Source organism: Oncorhynchus mykiss, chromosome 15, assembly GCF_057628025.1.
Source record: "Oncorhynchus mykiss isolate SJ-2025 chromosome 15, ASM5762802v1, whole genome shotgun sequence".
In the NCBI taxonomy this organism is placed as follows: domain Eukaryota; kingdom Metazoa; phylum Chordata; class Actinopteri; order Salmoniformes; family Salmonidae; genus Oncorhynchus; species Oncorhynchus mykiss.
This window is the reverse complement of record NC_143036.1, coordinates 8,658,165-8,679,658: the sequence shown is the minus strand read 5'-3', so window position 1 is coordinate 8,679,658 and position 21,494 is coordinate 8,658,165. Positions and strand designations below refer to the sequence as shown.

The following is a 21,494-nucleotide window of genomic DNA, read 5'->3' as shown; positions in this document are numbered from 1 at the left end:
ATCATCAGTATAGCACAGTATTAATCACAGGGGGGAAAGAGGTATTTATGACTGTCATAAACCTACCCCCAGGCCAACGTCATGACACAGTACAGCACATTACAGTACAGTGCAGCACATTACAGTACAGCACATTACGGTATAGTGTATTACAGTACAGTACAGCACATTCCGGGATAGCGCATTACAGTACAGTACAGTTCAGTACAATATAGCACATTACAGTACATTACAGTACATTACAGTACCTTACAGTACAGTACAGCACATTACAGCACATTACAGTACATTACAATATAGCACATTACAGTACATTACTGCACATTACAGTACATTACAGTATAGCACATTACAGTACAGTACATTACAGTACAGCACATTCCAGCACAGTACAGTACATTACAGTGCAGCACATTACAGCACATTACAGTACATTACAGCACATGACAGTACATTACAGTGCAGCACATTACAGCACATTATAGTACATTACAGTACAGCACATTACAGTACATTACAGTACAGCACATTACAGCACATTACAGTACAGCACATTACAGTACATTAGAGCACATTACAGTGCAGCACAGTACATTACAGTACAGCACATTACAGTACAGCACATTACAGTACATTAGAGCACATTACAGTGCAGCACATTACAGCACATTACAGTACAGTACAGTACAGCACAGTACAGCACATTACAGTACATTACAGTACATTACAGCACATTACAGTACAGTACATTACAGTACATTACAGCACATTACAACACATTACAGCGCATTACAGTACAGCACATTACAGTACAGCACATTACAGTACATTACAGTACAGTACAGCACATTGCAGTACAGTACAGTACAGCACATTACAGTACAGCACATTACAGTACAGTACAGTATAGCACATTACAGCACATTACAGTACAGCACATTACAGTACAGCACATTACAGTACAGTACAGTACAGTACAGCACATTGCAGTACATTATAGTACATTACAGCACATTACAGTACAGTATAGCAAATTACAGTACATTATGGTATAGCACGGTACAGCACATTAAAGTACATTATGGTATAGCACAGTACAGCACATTACAGCACATTATGGTATAGCACAGTACAGCACATTACAGCACATTATGGTATAGCACAGTACAGCACATTAAAGTACATTATGGTATAGCACAGTACAGCACATTAAAGTACATTATGGTATAGCACAGGACAGTACATTACGGTATAGCACAGTACAGCACATTACAGTACATTATGGTATTGCACAGTACAGCACATTACAGTACAATATAGTACAGTACAGCACATTATAGTACAGTATAGTACAGTACATTACAGTACAGTATAGTACAGTACATTACAGCACATTACAGTACAGTATAGTACAGAACAGCACATTACAGTACAGTACATTACAGTATAGTACAGTACAGTACATTACAGTACAGTATAGGACAGTATAGTACAATACAGTACATTACAGTACAGTGTAGTACAGTACATTACAGTACATTACAGTACAGTATAGTACAGTACATCACATTACAGTACAGTACAGCACATTACAGCACATTACAGTATAGTACAGTACAGCACAGCATAGTATAGTATAGTACAGTATAGTATAGTACATTACAGCACATTACAGTACAGTACAGTACAGCACAGCATAGTATAGTATAGTACAGTATAGTATAGTACATTACAGCAGATTACAGTACAGTACAGTACAGTACAGCCACACTGCTAATAGCCATTAGTCGTTAGTCATAGAGGAGAAAAGGCAAGACTCTTCCTCCATTGTCAGTGGTGATATGTGCAGTTCAGTCCTACCGCTGACTTTCTGCACAGACACAGACATGCATTGCATTGTGAGTTAAAAAGTAACTTGAGGTGAGATACGTGCAGGAGTAATGATTCTTTATAAGTGACTCCCACAGTACAGTGGGAATATGTATTGCTTACAGTGCGGTGAAGCACTCTGCCACAAACACATTAAAAGCCCGTGGCGACGTAGACTGGAAAAGAACCCTTACGTGTTATCACTGTATACTCATTTCAGTCACCCGCGGCTGTTGGTATGCTGCAGATAGACAGATGACAGCACTGAATGTTCAGACAGGCTGGAACAGGCCAATGATATGCAGCGTTTGTGTTTCTGTGCCAAGGTGGGTTGAGACACTCCTTCCCTGCAGGGAGCTGGTAAAACTTAGAGAGAGAGAGAGACAGAGAGAGACAGAGAGAGAGAGAGAGAGAGAGAGAGAGAGACAGAGAGACAGAGACAGAGAGAGAGAGAGAGAGAGAGAGAGACATTTGAAATGTCTAACTTCTTTTAAAACTTTTGTGAGTGTAATGTTTACTAATGTTTTGCTTGTTTATTTCCCTATTTGTTTATTGTCTATTTCACTTGCTTTGACAATGTAAACATGTGTTTCCCATGCCAGCAAAGCCCTTTGAATATCATTTAATTAAGAGAGAGAGAGAGGGAGAGGGAGGGCTGTTCTGAGAGGCTGCCTGAAACACTTTTTTTTTAAAACCCCCTTCAACCAAATAATTCATCTCCTCCTTTTTTCTCTCTAATGAAAGCTTTTTCACTGTCTTCAAGTTCCACTGGAGCTGAAGTCTTAATTGCTTGTGTGCGATGCATGCTGCTGCAGCACTGGTGAATAGACCCAGAGAGACCGTTATACAGCCTGCTCAAGGTTATTAAATCCTCACAACGAGAAAGAGAAAAAAAGAAACTCTGCACACTTATGTGGAAACTACATGAAGTGTTCGAATTAGACAATGACCCATCCCTGGCCCCCTCTGTTTAACTCTGCTGTTCTACTGAGGCCCTATCCCTGGCCCCCTCTGTTTAACTCTGCTGTTCTACTGAGGCCCTATCCCTGGCCCCCTCTGCATAACTCTGCTGTTCTACTGAGGCCCCATCCCTGGCCCCCTCTGTATAACTCTGCTGTTCTACTGAGGCCCTATCCCTGGCCCCCTCTGTATAACTCTGCTGTTCTACTGAGGCCCTATCCCTGGCCCCCTCTGTATAGCTCTGCTGTTCTACTGAGGCCCCATCCCTGGCCCCCTCTGTATAGCTCTGCTGTTCTACTGAGGCCCTATCCCTGGCCCCCTCTGTATAGCTCTGCTGTTCTACTGAGGCCCTATCCCTGGCCCCCTCTGTATAGCTCTGCTGTTCTACTGAGGCCCTATCCCTGGCCCCCTCTGTATAACTCTGCTGTTCTACTGAGGCCCCATCCCTGGCCCCCTCTGTATAGCTCTGCTGTTCTACTGAGGCCCCATCCCTGGCCCCCTCTGTATAACTCTGCTGTTCTACTGAGGCCCTATCCCTGGCCCCCTCTGTATAGCTCTGCTGTTCTACTGAGGCCCTATCCCTGGCCCCCTCTGTTTAACTCTGCTGTTCTACTGAGGCCCTATCCCTGGCCCCCTCTGGATAGCTCTTCTGTTCTACTAAGGCCCCATCCCTGGCCCCCTCTGTATAGCTCTGCTGTTCTACTGAGGCCCCATCCCTGGCCCCCTCTGCATAACTCTGCTGTTCTACTGAGGCCCCATCCCTGGCCCCCTCTGTATAGCTCTGCTGTTCTACTGAGGCCCTATCCCTGGCCCCCTCTGTATAGCTCTTCTGTTCTACTGAGGCCCCATCCCTGGCCCCCTCTGTTTAACTCTGCTGTTCTACTGAGGCCCTATCCCTGGCCCCCTCTGTATAGCTCTTCTGTTCTACTGAGGCCCCATCCCTGGCCCCATCTGTATAACTCTGCTGTTCTACTGAGGCCCTATCCCTGGCCCCCTCTGCATAACTCTGCTGTTCTACTGAGGCCCCATCCCTGGCCCCCTCTGTTTAACTCTGCTGTTCTACTGAGGCCCTATCCCTGGCCCCCTCTGTATAGCTCTGCTGTTCTACTGAGGCCCTATCCCTGGCCCCCTCTGTATAGCTCTTCTGTTCTACTGAGGCCCCATCCCTGGCCCCCTCTGTTTAACTCTGCTGTTCTACTGAGGCCCTATCCCTGGCCCCCTCTGCATAGCTCTGCTGTTCTACTGAGGCCCCATCCCTGGCCCCCTCTGCATAACTCTGCTGTTCTACTGAGGCCCCATCCCTGGCCCCCTCTGCATAGCTCTGCTGTTCTACTGAGGCCCTATCCCTGGCCCCCTCTGTATAGCTCTTCTGTTCTACTGAGGCCCCATCCCTGGCCCCCTCTGTATAACTCTGCTGTTCTACTGAGGCCCTATCTCTGGCCCCCTCTGCATAGCTCTGCTGTTCTACTGAGGCCCTATCCCTGGCCCCCTCTGCATAACTCTGCTGTTCTACTGAGGCCCCATCCCTGGCCCCCTCTGCATAACTCTGCTGTTCTACTGAGGCCCCTTCCCTGGCCCCATCTGTATAACTCTGCTGTTCTACTGAGGCCCTATCCCTGGCCCCCTCTGTATAACTCTGCTGTTCTACTGAGGCCCTATCCCTGGCCCCCTCTGTATAACTCTGCTGTTCTACTGAGGCCCTATCTCTGGTCCCCTCTGCATAGCTCTGCTGTTCTACTGAGGCCCTATCCCTGGCCCCCTCTGCATAACTCTGCTGTTCTACTGAGGCCCTATCCCTGGCCCCCTCTGCATAACTCTGCTGTTCTACTGAGGCCCCATCCCTGGCCCCATCTGTATTACTCTGCTGTTCTACTGAGGCCCTATCCCTGGCCCCCTCTGTAAAACTCTGCTGTTCTACTGAGGCCCTATCCCTGGCCCCCTCTGCATAACTCTGCTGTTCTACTGAGGCCCTATCCCCGGCCCCCTCTGTATAACTCTGCTGTTCTACTGAGGCCCTATCCCTGGCCCCCTCTGTATAACTCTGCTGTTCTACTGAGGCCCTATCCCTGCCCCCCTCTGTATAACTCTGCTGTTCTACTGAGGCCCCATCCCTGGCCCCCTCTGTTTAACTCTGCTGTTCTACTGAGGCCCTATCCCTGGCCCCCTCTGTATAACTCTGCTGTTCTACTGAGGCCCTATCCCTGGCCCCCTCTGCATAGCTCTGCTGTTCTACTGAGGCCCTATCCCTGGCCCCCTCTGTATAACTCTGCTGTTCTACTGAGGCCCCATCCCTGGCCCCCTCTGTATAACTCTGCTGTTCTACTGAGGCCCCATCCCTGGCCCCCTCTGTTTAACTCTGCTGTTCTACTGAGGCCCTATCCCTGGCCCCCTCTGTATAACTCTGCTGTTCTACTGAGGCCCTATCCCTGGCCCCCTCTGCATAACTCTGCTGTTCTACTGAGGCCCCATCCCTGGCCCCCTCTGTTTAACTCTGCTGTTCTACTGAGGCCCCATCCCTGGCCCCCTCTGTATAGCTCTGCTGTTCTACTGAGGCCCTATCCCTGGCCCCCTCTGTATAGCTCTTCTGTTCTACTGAGGCCCCATCCCTGGCCCCCTCTGTTTAACTCTGCTGTTCTACTGAGGCCCTATCCCTGGCCCCCTCTGCATAGCTCTGCTGTTCTACTGAGGCCCCATCCCTGGCCCCCTCTGCATAACTCTGCTGTTCTACTGAGGCCCCATCCCTGGCCCCCTCTGCATAGCTCTGCTGTTCTACTGAGGCCCTATCCCTGGCCCCCTCTGTATAGCTCTTCTGTTCTACTGAGGCCCCATCCCTGGCCCCCTCTGTATAACTCTGCTGTTCTACTGAGGCCCTATCTCTGGCCCCCTCTGCATAGCTCTGCTGTTCTACTGAGGCCCTATCCCTGGCCCCCTCTGCATAACTCTGCTGTTCTACTGAGGCCCCATCCCTGGCCCCCTCTGCATAACTCTGCTGTTCTACTGAGGCCCCTTCCCTGGCCCCATCTGTATAACTCTGCTGTTCTACTGAGGCCCTATACCTGGCCCCCTCTGTATAACTCTGCTGTTCTACTGAGGCCCTATCCCTGGCCCCCTCTGCATAACTCTGCTGTTCTACTGAGGCCCCATCCCTGGCCCCCTCTGCATAACTCTGCTGTTCTACTGAGGCCCCTTCCCTGGCCCCATCTGTATAACTCTGCTGTTCTACTGAGGCCCTATCCCTGGCCCCCTCTGTATAACTCTGCTGTTCTACTGAGGCCCTATCCCTGGCCCCCTCTGTATAACTCTGCTGTTCTACTGAGGCCCTATCCCTGGCCCCCTCTGTATAACTCTGCTGTTCTACTGAGGCCCTATCTCTGGTCCCCTCTGCATAGCTCTGCTGTTCTACTGAGGCCCTATCCCTGGCCCCCTCTGCATAACTCTGCTGTTCTACTGAGGCCCTATCCCTGGCCCCCTCTGCATAACTCTGCTGTTCTACTGAGGCCCCATCCCTGGCCCCATCTGTATTACTCTGCTGTTCTACTGAGGCCCTATCCCTGGCCCCCTCTGTAAAACTCTGCTGTTCTACTGAGGCCCTATCCCTGGCCCCCTCTGCATAACTCTGCTGTTCTACTGAGGCCCTATCCCCGGCCCCCTCTGTATAACTCTGCTGTTCTACTGAGGCCCTATCCCTGGCCCCCTCTGTATAACTCTGCTGTTCTACTGAGGCCCTATCCCTGCCCCCCTCTGTATAACTCTGCTGTTCTACTGAGGCCCCATCCCTGGCCCCCTCTGTTTAACTCTGCTGTTCTACTGAGGCCCTATCCCTGGCCCCCTCTGTATAACTCTGCTGTTCTACTGAGGCCCTATCCCTGGCCCCCTCTGCATAGCTCTGCTGTTCTACTGAGGCCCTATCCCTGGCCCCCTCTGTATAACTCTGCTGTTCTACTGAGGCCCCATCCCTGGCCCCCTCTGTATAACTCTGCTGTTCTACTGAGGCCCCATCCCTGGCCCCCTCTGTTTAACTCTGCTGTTCTACTGAGGCCCTATCCCTGGCCCCCTCTGTATAACTCTGCTGTTCTACTGAGGCCCTATCCCTGGCCCCTTCTGCATAGCTCTGCTGTTCTTTTGAGGCCCCATCCCTGGCCCCCTCTGTATAACTCTGCTGTTCTACTGAGGCCCTGCCACCTTCCTTCTACAAGCTGCACTCTGTTGTTCTACTGAGGCCCTGCTACCTTCCTTCTACAAGATACACTGTTCTACTGAGGCCCTGCCACCTTCCTTCTACAAGCTACACTGTTCTACTGAGGCCCTGCCATCTTCCTTCTACAAGCTACACTGTTCTACTGAGGCCCTGCCACCTTCCTTCTACAAGCTACACTGTTCTACTGAGGCCCTGCCATCTTCCTTCTACAAGCTACACTGTTCTACTGAGGCCCTGCCATCTTCATTCTACAAGCTACACTGTTCTACTGAGGCCCTGCCATCTTCCTTCTACAAGCTACACTGTTCTACTGAGGCCCTGCCACCTTCCTTCTACAAGCTACAACCACTAGAGTCGAGCCAAGAGGACCCAGCCAGTCAGTCAAAATGTCAGTGTACAATTGACCTGTGACTGGGGTTTGTTTTAGTGTGTAGAATATGGATCAGGCCACGTTATTAGGGGTATTACTGCTCTGAGAGGGAGATAAGAGAATAATGATGGAGAATTAAAGAGATCAAGAGAGGACAGGGCTCGGTGTCTCTATACCCTCCATAATCCCCTCCTACTGCCCTACTTGGTCCTGCTCAGGCCCCCCTAAATGGGGGGCGACTGTCCCTTCGTCAGTCTCCACCTCCCCCCTGGCTCCTGAAATACCAAGGGGTAGTGAGGAATGGTGCCCCGGTCTATCAACATCGATCGCAATGATCACCAGAAAATTACACTCATCACTTATTAATGGGCCACAGGTACAGCAACGACGTGAAGCACATCAAGATCCTGAACAGGGACGGCTGCTTTCACATCGCAGAGAACAACAAGTTCGGGAGTATATTAGTGAGTCTGTTTCCTTTTTTCAACGCCCTCAATGCATTTCACACAGAAATAACTCACTCGTAGCATTTCTCGAATTATATGTCAAAACATGAATCTTATTTTAGCTGCTTGCTGTGTGAAAATGGCTGCAATTAGAGTTGGTTTACCGGTGTGGTTTACTTCACTGCCTGTAGGCCTTGTAGAGAGTTATAGACAGGGATTGGTCCTGGGTGGATTGGATGTGTTCTCTCCCTTCTATTCACCCAATATTATGTTGGCTTTAGCTATGCTTTACAAAGGACATTTTTACTGTTAGTCCTCCTCTGTAGTCTTCTTCTGTAGTCTTATTCTGTAGTCTTCTTCTGTAGTCCTCCTCTGTAGTCTTCTTCTGTAGTCCTCTTCTGTAGTCCTCTTCTGTAGTCCTCTTCTGTAGTCTTCTTCTGTAGTCCTCCTCTGTAGTCTTCTTCTGTAGTCTTCCTCTGTAGTCTTCTTCTGTAGTCCTCTTCTGTAGTCTTCTTCTGTAGTCCTCCTCTGTAGTCTTCTTCTGTAGTCCTCCTCTGTAGTCTTCTTCTGTAGTCTTCTTCTGTAGTCTTCTTCTGTAGTCCTCCTCTGTAGTCTTCTTCTGTAGTCCTCCTCTGTAGTCTTCTTCTGTAGTCCTATTCTTTACACATAGCCTACTTTTATTGTTGCCAAACTTTTCATAAAATGTAAAACTACCTGACACATTTTCACTTAAAGGTAATTTGTAACTGGACAGAGGGAATTTTTAAACACATTTAGAACGATATAAAGTACACTATTATTTTTCACACATCATTTTCATAGAAGTGGTGTTTTTAAGTGTTTTTAAGGCTATTTTGCTAACTGTGAGAGTGTTTGCCTGGGTGTATGGGTGTATGGGTGTGCAGGAACTGATTGAGTACTATCAACATTACTCCCTGAGGGAAGGCTTCCGAAGCCTGGACACAACACTGCAGTTCCCCTACAGAGAGCAGGAGAGCCCCGCTGCAATGCTCTGCACCAACAAACCTGGAGGAAAGAGTGAGTACACAGTACTATCACTATGCACACACACTACACTACTCTACACAATACTACACTACTCTACACAATACTACACTACTCTACACAATACTACACTACACTACTCAACACAATACTACACTACTCTACACAATACTACACTACTCTACACAATACTACACTACACTACTCAACACAATACTACACTACTCTACACAATACTACACTACTCTACACAATACTACACTACACTACTCAACACAATACTACACTACTCTACACAATACTACACTACTCTACACAATACTACACTACACTACTCTACACAACACTACACTACACTACTCTACTCAACACAATACTACACTACTCTACACAATACTACTCTACTCAACACAATACTACACTACTCTACTCAACACAACACTACTCTACACTACTCTACACAACACTACACTACTCTACTCTACACTACACAACACCACACTACACTACTCTACACATCACTACACTACACAACACTACACTACTCTACACTACTCTACTCTACTCTACACAACACTACACTATACTACACTACCCTACTCTACACTACACTATACTATACTAAACTACACTACACTACACTACACAACTCTACACTACTCTACACTACTCTACACTATACTATACTAAACTACACTACACTACTCTACACTACACTACACTATACTATACTAAACTACACTACACTACTCTACACTACACTACTCTACACTACACTACTCTACACTACACTACTCTACACTATACTATACTAAACTACACTACTCTACACTACACTACTCTACACTACTCTACACTATACTATACTAAACTACACTACACTACTCTACACTACACTACTCTACACTACACTACTCTACACTATACTATACTAAACTACACTACACTACTCTACACTACACTACACTACTCTACACTACACTACTCTACACTACACTACTCTACACTACTCTACACTACTCTACACTATACTATACTAAACTACACTACACTACTCTACACTACACTACACTACTCTACACTACACTACTCTACACTACTCTACACTACACTACTCTACACTACACTACTCTACACTACACTACACTACTCTACACTACACTACACTACACTACTCTACACTACTCTACACTACTCTACACTATACTATACTAAACTACACTACACTACTCTACACTACACTACACTACTCTACACTACACTACTCTACACTACTCTACACTACACTACTCTACACTACACTACTCTACACTACTCTACACTACTCTACACTACTCTACACTATACTAAACTACACTACACTACACTACTCTACACTACTCTACACTATACTAAACTACACTACACTACACTACTCTACACTATACTATACTAAACTACACTACACTACACTACTCTACACTACTCTACACTACTCTACACTACTCTACACTACTCTACACTACTCTACACTATACTATACTAAACTACACTACACTACACTACTCTACACTACTCTACACTATACTATACTAAACTACACTACACTACTCTACACTACTCTACACTATACTATACTAAACTACACTACACTACACTACTCTACACTATACTATACTAAACTACACTACACTACTCTACACTACACTACACTACACTACTCTACACTACTCTACACTATACTATACTAAACTACACTACACTACACTACTCTACACTATACTATACTAAACTACACTACACTACTCTACACTACTCTACACTATACTATACTAAACTACACTACACTACACTACTCTACACTATACTATACTAAACTACACTACACTACTCTACACTACTCTACACTACACTACACTACACTACTCTACACTACTCTACACTATACTATACTAAACTACACTACACTACTCTACACTACACTACTCTACACTACACTACACTACTCTACACTACTCTACACTACACTACTCTACACTACACTACTCTACTCTACACTACTCTATACTATACTATACTAAACTACACTACACTACACTACTCTACTCTACACTACTCTACTCTACACTACTCTACACTACACTACTCTACACTACACTACACTACTCTACTCTACACTACTCTACTCTACACAATACTACACTATACTACACTACCCTACTCTACACTACACTATACTACACTACCCTACTCTACACTACACTATACTATACTAAACTACACTACACTATACTACACTACCCTACTCTACACTACACTATACTATACTAAACTACACTACACTACACTACACTACTCTACACTACTCTACACTATACTATACTAAACTACACTACACTACTCTACACACTACTCTACACTACTCTACACTATACTATACTAAACTACACTACACTACTCTACACTACACTACACTATACTATACTAAACTACACTACACTACTCTACACACTACTCTACACTACACTATACTATACTACTCTACTCTACACTCTGGCATCCATTCATTTTAGCATGAGACAGTGACAATTTGAATGACAATACTGCTGGAATGTTTTATGTCTAGTCAAGAGATGACAGGTCTAGATGGTCTAGATGACAGGTCTAGATGGTCTAGATGACAGGTCTAGATGACAGGTCTACTAGATGGTCTAGATGACAGGTCTAGATGACAGGTCTAGATGGTCTAGATGACAGGTCTAGATGACAGGTCTACTAGATGGTCTAGATGACAGGTCTAGATGACAGGTCTAGATGGTCTAGATGACAGGTCTAGATGGTCTAGATGACAGGGCTAGATGGTCTAGATGACATGTCTACAGGTCTAGATGGTCTAGATGACATGTCTACATGTCTAGATGGTCTAGATGACAGGTCTAGATGACAGGTCTAGATGGTCTAGATGACAGGTCTAGATGGTCTAGATGACAGGTCTAGATGGTCTAGATGACAGATCTAGATGGTCTAGATGACAGGTCTAGATGGTCTAGATTACATGTCTAGATGGTCTAGATGACAGGTCTAGATGACATGTCTACAGGTCTAGATGGTCTAGATGACAGGTCTAGATGGCCTAGATGACAGGTCTAGATGGTCTAGATGACAGGTCTAGATGGTCTAGATGACAGGTCTAGATGACATGTCTACAGGTCTAGATGGTCTAGATGACAGGTCTAGATGGCCTAGATGACAGGTCTAGATGGTCTAGATGACAGGTCTAGATGGTCTAGATGACAGGTCTAGATGGCCTAGATGACAGGTCTAGATGGTCTAGATGACAGGTCTAGATGACAGGTCTAGATGGTCTAGATGACAGATCTAGATGGTCTAGATGACAGGTCTAGATGGTCTAGATGACATGTCTAGATGGTCTAGATGGTCTAGATGACATTTCTACAGGTCTAGATGGTCTAGATGACAGGTCTAGATGGTCTAGATGACAGGTCTAGATGACATGTCTACAGGTCTAGATGGTCTAGATGACAGGTCTAGATGGCCTAGATGACAGGTCTAGATGGTCTAGATGACAGGTCTAGATGACAGGTCTAGATGGCCTAGATGACAGGTCTAGATGGTCTAGATGACAGGTCTAGATGACAGGTCTACATGGTCTAGATGACATATCTAGATGACAGGTCTAGATGGTCTAGATGACAGGTCTAGATGGTCTAGATTACATTTCTACAGGTCTGGATGGTCTAGATGACAGGTCTAGATGGTCTAGATGACAGGTCTAGATGACATGTCTACAGGTCTAGATGGTCTAGATGACAGGTCTAGATGGTCTGGATGACAGGTCTAGATGGTCTAGATGACAGGTCTAAATGACTGGTCTAGGTGACAGGACAAGATGGTCGAATTGACATGTCTACAGGTCTAGATGGTCTAGATGACAGGTCTAGATGGCCTAGTTGACAGGTCTAGATTACAGGTCTACATGGTCTAGATGACAGGTCTACATGGTCTAGATAACAGGTCTAGATGGTCTAGGTGACAGGTCTAGATGACAGGTCTAGATGACAGGTCTACATGGTCTAGATGACAGGTCTACATGTTCTAGATGACAGGTCTACATGGTCTAGATGACAGATCTACATGGTCTAGATTACAGGTCTATATGGTCTAGATGACAGGTCTAGATGACAGGTCTAGATGGTCTAGATGACAGGTCTAGATGACAGGTCTAGATGGTCTAGATGACAGGTCTAGATGGTCTAGATTACAGGTCTACATGTTCTAGATGTCAGGTCTACTTGGTCTAGATGACAGGTCTACATGGTCTAGATGACAGGTCTACATGGTCTAGATGACAGGTCTACATGGTCTAGATGACAAGTCTACATGCTCTAGATGACAGGTCTACATGGTCTAGATGACAGGTCTAGATGGTCTAGATGACAGGTGAATACTGAATACTATATAGTCCTGTGTTGCTGTTACACCATGAATAAAAGACAACAGAGACAGAGGAGAAGAGGCATGTTGGATCCTGGATCCCAGTGGTGAGCAACCTGGTGCCTCAACCGGTGCGGAGATGAGATTTCACTGTAGCACCATATGTCACCGTGTGAAAAGCGCAAGAAAATCTCCCAGGGTTTGCTGAAGGTTGTTTTGCAAGTGGGGAGATAAACACAGAAAGGAAAGGCTGATGCATACAGTCAGTCAGAAGCTGCTGCCAGTCTCACTCTGATAAATGCAGTCAGTCAGAAGCTGCTGCCAGTCTCACTCTGATGAATACAGTCAGTCAGAAGCTGCTGCCAGTCTCACTCTGATAAATACAGTCAGTCAGACGCTGCTGCCAGTCTCACTCTGATGAATACAGTCAGTCAAAAGCTGCTGCCAGTCTCACTCTGATAAATACAGTCAGTCAGAAGCTGCTGCCAGTCAGCTCCGTTTGCATTTAGTTGTCTCTCAAATGTCTTTCGGCCTTAAAACAATCACACAAACAGACAGACAGACAGACAGACAGACAGACAGACAGACAGACAGACAGACAGACAGACAAAATGGAGAGAGGAAGGAGGAGGAAAGACAAGTCCCCCACTGAAATAATTGAACTCTAACCTCTCTCCTTCCCTCTCCTCCTGTCTAACGCCCCAGCTCACAGAATTCAGCTCCCTTTTTCACTTATAAATAACAAAAATAAGTTGTTCTTCTCCAAAACAGGTAAAAAAAATAATAATAATGTTTCGAGGTAGAGTTGTTTTGGGCTCCATGTAAAGCCTTCTGTGGAAAAGGTTCTACATGGAACCCAAAACAGTTCTACCAGAACCAAAAGTGTTCTACCTGGAACCCAAAACAGTTCTACCAGAACCAAAAGTGTTCTACCTGGAACCCAAAACAGTTCTACCAGAACCAAAAGTGTTCTACCTGGAACCAACAAAGGGTTCACCCGAAGAACCCATTCATGTTCTAGATATCACTTGTATGAATAAAACATCTGAGAACAGTCATATTTTACACATGAAGGTTAATCAGTCATTTTAAATGTGATATTTCTGAAATGCTAATGCATGGCTGAAATGCTAATGCATGGCTGAAATGCTAATGCACGGCTGAAATGCTAATGCATGGCTGAAATGCTAATGAATGGCTGAAATGCTAATGCATGGCTGAAATGCTAATGCATGGCTGAAATGCTAATGCACGGCTGAAATGCTAATGCACGGCTGAAATGCTAATGCATGGCTGAAATGCTAATGAATGGCTGAAATGCTAATGCACGGCTGAAATGCTAATGCATGGCTGAAATGCTAATGCATGGCTGAAATGCTAATACATGGTTATCTTCCATTTTGGACCTGACTCTATGCATATCTACATATCTGAGAAGAATCCCTCCTGGTTCCTACTTTTACAACATAGTCAACCCTCAAGAGCAGGGATGTCGATAGCATTCGGACTTCAACAACAATGTGTTATATTTCCTTGCCGTCAAAATGTTCATACAATAAACAGGCATTTCTGATGCTCCCTGACTGCAGTGATTATTAGTGAGCTGGACAGTCAATAACCTATATGAATGTAGGTCCATTATCATTCACACACCGTTTTGATTTGGTTTTAGCCATTTTAAAGTATATTGAGTTACCTGCATGATATGTGTCTAGCGGTAGATAGCTCCTCGGAGGGTTGTATGGAAACAGATATCCGACAGAGTAGAGAGGTATTAAAATCCTCATCAGATTTCTCCTCTGATCTTCCTCCACAGATACCACAGGTTGACAGGGTTCTTGTGAATCCAGGTTCACCTCATTAGTAACTAGCCAGGGTTATATATATATATATATATATATATATATATATATATCAACTGGGTGGTTGGAGCCCTGAATGCTGATTGGCTGAAAGCCGTGATCTATTTTTTAAATGTTTTATTTCACCTTTATTTAACCAGGTAGACCAGATCACCTTTATTTAACCAGGTAGACCAGATCACCTTTATTTAACCAGGTAGACCAGATCACCATTATTTAACCAGGTAGACCAGATCACCTTTATTTAACCAGGTAGACCAGATCACCTTTATTTAACCAGGTAGACCAGATCACCTTTATTTAACCAGGTAGACCAGATCACCTTTATTTAACCAGGTAGACCAGATCACCTTTATTTAACCAGGTAGACCAGATCACCTTTATTTAACCAGGTAGACCAGATCACCTTTATTTAACCAGGTAGACCAGATCACCTTTATTTAACCAGGTAGACCAGATCACCTTTATTTAACCAGGTAGACCAGATCACCTTTATTTAACCAGGTAGACCAGATCACCTTTATTTAACCAGGTAGACCAGATCACCTTTATTTAACCAGGTAGACCAGATCACCTTTATTTAACCAAGTAGACCAGATCACCTTTATTTAACCAGGTAGACCAGATCACCTTTATTTAACCAGGTAGACCAGATCACCTTTATTTAACCAGGTAGACCAGATCACCTTTATTTAACCAGGTAGGCCAGATCACCTTTATTTAACCAGGTAGACCAGATCACCTTTATTTAACCAGGTAGACCAGATCACCTTTATTTAACCAGGTAGGCCAGATCACCTTTATTTAACCAGGTTGGCTAGTTGAGATCAAGTTCTCATTTACAACTGCGACCTGGCCATGATAAAGCATAGCAGTTTGACACATACACCAACACAGAGTTACACATGGAATAAACAAACATACAGTCAATAATACAATAGAAAAAGTCTATATACAGTGTGTTTTCAAATGAGGTAGGATTAGGGAGGTAAGGCCTGGTCTTTCTTTAAAAGTAACTTCCTCACCATTTTAGATAAGCATGCTCCGTTCAAAAAATGCAGAACTAAGAACAGATATAGCCCCTGGTTCACTCCAGACCTGACTGCCCTCGACCAGCACAAAAACATCCTGTGGCGGACTGCGCTAACACCGAATAGTCCCCGCGATATGCAACTGTTCAGGGAAGTCAGGAACCAATACACACAGTCAGTCAGGAAAGCTAAAGCCAACTTCTTCAGGCAGAAGTTTGCATCCTGTAGCTCCAACTCCAAAAAGTTCTGGGACACTGTGAAGTCCATGGAGAACAAGAGCACCTCCTCCCAGCTGCCCACTGCACTGAGACTAGGTAACATGGTCACCACCGATAAACCATGATTATCGAAAACTTCAACAAGCATTTCTCAACGGCTGGCCATGCCTTCCGCCTGGCTACTCCAACCTCGGACAACAGCTCCCCCCCCCCCCCGCAGCTACTCGCCCAAGCCTCTCCAGGTTCTCCTTTACCCAAATCCAGATAGCAGATGTCCTGAAAGAGCTGCAAAACCTGGACCCGTACAAATCAGCTGGGCTGGACAATCTGGACCCTCTATTCCTGAAACTATCCGCCGCCATTGTCGCAACCCCTATTACCAGCCTGTTCAACCTCTCTTTCATATCGTCTGAGATCCCCAAGGATTGGAAAGCTGCCGCAGTCATCCCCCTCTTCAAAGGGGGCGACACCCTGGACCCAAACTGTTACAGACCTATATCCATCCTGCCCTGCCTATCTAAGGTCTTCGAAAGCCAAGTCAACAAACAGGTCACTGACCATCTTGAATCCCACCGTACCTTCTCCGCTGTGCAATCTGGTTTCCGAGCCGGTCACGGGTGTACCTCAGCCACGCTCAAGGTACTAAACGATATCATAACCGCCATCGATAAAAGACAGTACTGTGCAGCCGTCTTCATAGACCTTGCCAAGGCTTTCGACTCTGTCAATCACCGTATTCTTATCGGCAGACTCAGTAGCCTCGGTTTTTCGGATGACTGCCTTGCCTGGTTCACCAATTACTTTGCAGACAGAGTTCAGTGTGTCAAATCGGAGGGCATGCTGTCCGGTCCTCTGGCAGTCTCTATGGGGGTGCCACAGGGTTCAATTCTCGGGCCGACTCTTTTCTCTGTATATATCAATGATGTTTCTCATGCTGCGGGCGATTCCCTGATCCACCTCTACGCAGACGACACCATTCTATATACTTCCGGCCCGTCCTTGGACACTGTGCTATCTAACCTCCAAACGAGCTTCAATGCCATACAGCACTCCTTCCGTGGCCTCCAACTGCTCTTAAACGCTAGTAAAACCAAATGCATGCTTTTCAACCGTTCGCTGCCTGCACCCGCACGCCTGACCAGCATCACCACCCTGGATGGTTCCGACCTTGAATATGTGGACATCTATAAGTACCTAGGTGTCTGGCTAGACTCTAAACTCTCCTTCCAGACCCATATCAAACATCTCCAATCGAAAATCAAATCAAGAGTCGGCTTTCTATTCCGCAACAAAGCCTCCTTCACTCACGCCGCCAAACTTACCCTAGTAAAACTGACTATCCTACCGATCCTCGACTTCGGCGACGTCATCTACAAAATTGCTTCCAACACTCTACTCAGCAAACTGGATGCAGTTTATCACAGTGCCATCCGTTTTGTCACTAAAGCACCTTATACCACCCACCACTGCGACTTGTATGCTCTAGTCGGCTGGCCCTCGCTACATATTCGTCGCCAGACCCACTGGCTCCAGGTCGTCTACAAGTCCATGCTAGGTAAAGCTCCGCCTTATCTCAGTTCACTGGTTACGATGGCAACACCCATCCGTAGCACGCGCTCCAGCAGGTGCATCTCACTGATCATCCCTAAAGCCAACACCTCATTTGGCCGCCTTTCGTTCCAGTTCTCTGCTGCCTGTGACTGGAACGAATTGCAAAAATCGCTGAAGTTGGAGACTTTTATCTCCCTCACCAACTTCAAACATCTGCTATCTGAGCAGCTAACCGATCGCTGCAGCTGTACATAGTCTATTGGTAAATAGCCCACCCATTTTCACCTACCTCATCCCCATACTGTTTTTATTTATTTATTTTTATTTTTCTGCTCTTTTGCACACCAATATCTCTACCTGTACATAACCATCTGATCATTTATCACTCCAGTGTTAATCTGCATAATTGTAATTATTTGCCTACCTTCTCATGCCTTTTGCACACAATGTATATATAGACTCCCCTTTTTTCTACTGTGTTATTGACTTGTTAATTGTTTACTCCATGTGTAACTCTGTGTTGTCTGTTCACACTGCTATGCCTTATCTTGGCCAGGTCGCAGTTGCAAATGAGAACTTGTTCTCAACTAGCCTACCTGGTTAAATAAAGGTGAAATAAAAAAATAAAAAATAAAATAAATAAATAGGCCATAGTGGAGAAATAGTTACAATATAGCAATTAAACACTGGAGTGATAGATGTGCAGAAGATGAGTGTGCAAGTAGAGATACTGCAAAGGAGCAAAATAAATCAAATAAATAACAGTATGGGGATGAGGTAGTTGGATGGGCTATTTACGGATGGGCTATGTACAGGTGCAGTGATCTGTGAGCTGCTCTGACAACCGGTGCTTAAAGCTAGTGAGGGAGATATGAATCTCCAGCTTCAGTGATTTGTGCAGTTCGTTCCAGTCATTGGCAGCAGAGAACTGAAAGGAAAGGCAGCAGAAGGAGGAATTGGCTTGATGGGGATGACCAGTAAAATATACCTGCTGGAGCGCCTGCTACGGGTGGGTGCTTCTATGGTGATCAGTGAACTGAGATAAGGCGGGTGTCATGCCCTGACCTTAGAGAGCCTTTTTTATTCTCTATTTGGTTAGGTCAGGGTGTGACTTGGGTGGGCAAATCTATGTGTTCTATTTCTTTGTTGGCCGGGTATGGTTCCCAATCAGAGGCAGCTGTTTATCGTTGTCATACTTAAGCAACCCTTTTTTCCCACCTTAGATTGTGGGATCTTGTTTGTGTGTAGTCGCTTTCTGCACTGCATGTAGCTTTACGCTAGTTTTTGTATTTTGTTGTTTTTTCGGTTTTAAAATAAATAAAAATGTCTACCACGCAGCAACTTGGTCCAATCCATCTTTAAACGATTGTGACTTTACCTAGCAAAGACTTATAGATGACCTGGAGCCAGTGGGTTTGGCGACGAGTATGAAGCGAGGGCCAGCCAACGAGGGCATACAGGTCGCAGTGGTGGGTAGGATATGGGACTTTGGTAACAAAATGGATGGCACTGTGATAGACAGCATCCAATTTGCTGAGTAGAGTGTTGGAGGCTATTTTGTAAATGACATCGCAGAAGGCAAGGATTGGTAGGATGGTCAGTTTTACGAGGGTATGTTTGGCAGTATGAGTGAAGGATGCTTTGTTGCGAAATAGGAAGCCAATTCTAGATTTATTTTTGGATTGGAGATGCTTAATGTGAGTCTGGAAGGAGAGTTTACAGTCTATCCAGACACCTTGGTATTTGTAGTTGTCCACATATTCTAAGTCAGAACCTTCCAGAGTAGTGTTGCTGGATGGGCGGTCAGGTGCGGGCAGCAATCAGTTGAAGAGCATGCATTTAGTTTTACTTGCATTTAAGAGCAGTTGGAGGCCACGGAAGGAGAGTTGTATGGCATTGAAGCTCATCTGGAGGGTTGTTAACACAGTGTCCAAAGAAGGGCCAGAAATATACAGAATGGTGTCGTCTGCATAGAGGTGGATCAGAGAATCACCAGCAGCAAGAGTGACATCATTGATGTATAGAGAAGTGGGTCGGCCCGAGGATTGAACCCTGTGGCACCCCCATAGAGACTGCCAGAGGTCCGGACATCAGGCCCTCCGATTTGACACACTGAACTTTGTCTGAGAAGTAGTTGGTGAACCAGGCGAGGCAATCATTTGAGGAACCAAGGCTGTTGAGTCTGCCACTAAGAATGTGGTGATTGACAGAGTCGAAAGCCTTGGCCAGGTCGATGAATACAGCTGTACAGTATTGTCTCTTATCGGTGGCAGTTATGATATCGTTTAGGACCTTGAGCGTGACTGAAGTGCACCCATGACCAGCTCTGAAACCAGATTGCATAGCGGAGAAGGTACGGTGGGATTCGAAATGGTCAGTAATCTGTTTGTTTACTTGGCTTTCGAAGACCTTAGGGTAGGAAAGATATAGGTCTGTAGCAGTTTGGGTCAAGAGTGTCCCCCCCTTTGAAGTGGGGGATGACTACAGCTGCTTTCCAATCTTTGGGAATCTCAGACGACACGAAAGAGAGGTTGAACAGGCTAGTAATAGGGGTTGCAACAATTTCAGCAGATCATTTTAGAAAGGGTCCAGATTGTCTAGCCCGGCTGATTTGTAGGGGTCCAGATTTTGCAGCTCTTTCAGAACATCAGCTGACTGGATTTGGGAGAAGGAGAAATGGAGAAGGCTTGGGCGAGTTGCTGTTATATTGCCTGGTTCACATCAGCTCCGTTGTATTGCTCTGGACCTGCTGGTCAGATGGGACATCATATGATGGCCGAAGCAGATAGCAGGTCCTTACGGTGACATGGGCTTTGGGGTAAACACCCACACTCGAACACACACACAAAGAAACAGTCTGGACATAGTGGAGGACAGTTGGGTAAATTCCATTTCAATACCATTTAACGTCCATTCAGTTGCTCATAAAATATGAAGCATCATATGAAGAATTGAGTGTATGCTAAATTAATCAACGATAAACCAATATATCGGTACATTCTAAAAAAGGAATGGACATTTTCTAATCATGATTTCAACTCCAGTGCTCACCCTGAGGTTTTTAAAACGTAGACTACAAATAGGAAGTGGACCTAAAGGGTATTCTATAAGGCGGGGATCATTACGTACATTTTCACCAACTCAGTCAGATTGTTGTGGTTGTTTGGGTTTCTGGTCGGAGGCTGTGTTCATCTCTCAATCTGCACGCTTCTACGGCCTGATGCTGCTTCTGAGTGTTAATTAAACATGCTTTTCTCTCCTCTCCTTCTCCCTCCTCTGCTTTGCCCTCCTCTCTCCTACCTGCTCCCTCCCCTCCCCTCCCTTCTACCTGCTCCCTCCCCTCCCTTCTACCTGCTCCCTCCCCTCCCTTCTACCTGCTCCCTCCCCTCCCTCCTACCTGCTCCCTCCCCTCCCTTCTACCTGCTCCCTCCCTCCCCTCCCTTCTACCTGCTCCCTCCCTCCCCTCTCTCCTACCTGCTCCCTCCTACCAGCTCCCTCCCCCCGCTCTCCTACCTGCTCCCTCCCCTCCCTTCTACCTGCTCCCTCCTAC

General features: G+C 45.6%; 1 protein-coding gene and 1 long non-coding RNA gene across 7 annotated transcripts in view; one reads left to right on the top strand and one right to left on the bottom strand.

The window, feature by feature from the left end:
- LOC149977374 (uncharacterized) overlaps positions 1-21,494 on the bottom strand; it is a 934,188-nt gene that overhangs the window by 507,820 nt on the left and 404,874 nt on the right. The gene's annotated exons all lie outside the window — the stretch shown is intronic.
- Positions 1-21,494, top strand: part of LOC110489549 (guanine nucleotide exchange factor VAV3) — a 189,254-nt gene that overhangs the window by 156,206 nt on the left and 11,554 nt on the right. For all 6 annotated transcript variants that reach the window (XR_016486490.1, XR_016486491.1, XR_016486489.1 and 3 more), the window contains 2 exons: positions 7,774-7,861; positions 8,749-8,881. Coding sequence is in view for 2 of the 6 variants with exons in the window: in XM_036945704.2 (XP_036801599.2) it covers positions 7,774-7,861; positions 8,749-8,881 (221 nt within the window). In the remaining 4 variants the exon portion in view is untranslated. The remainder of the gene's footprint in view (positions 1-7,773; positions 7,862-8,748; positions 8,882-21,494) is intronic.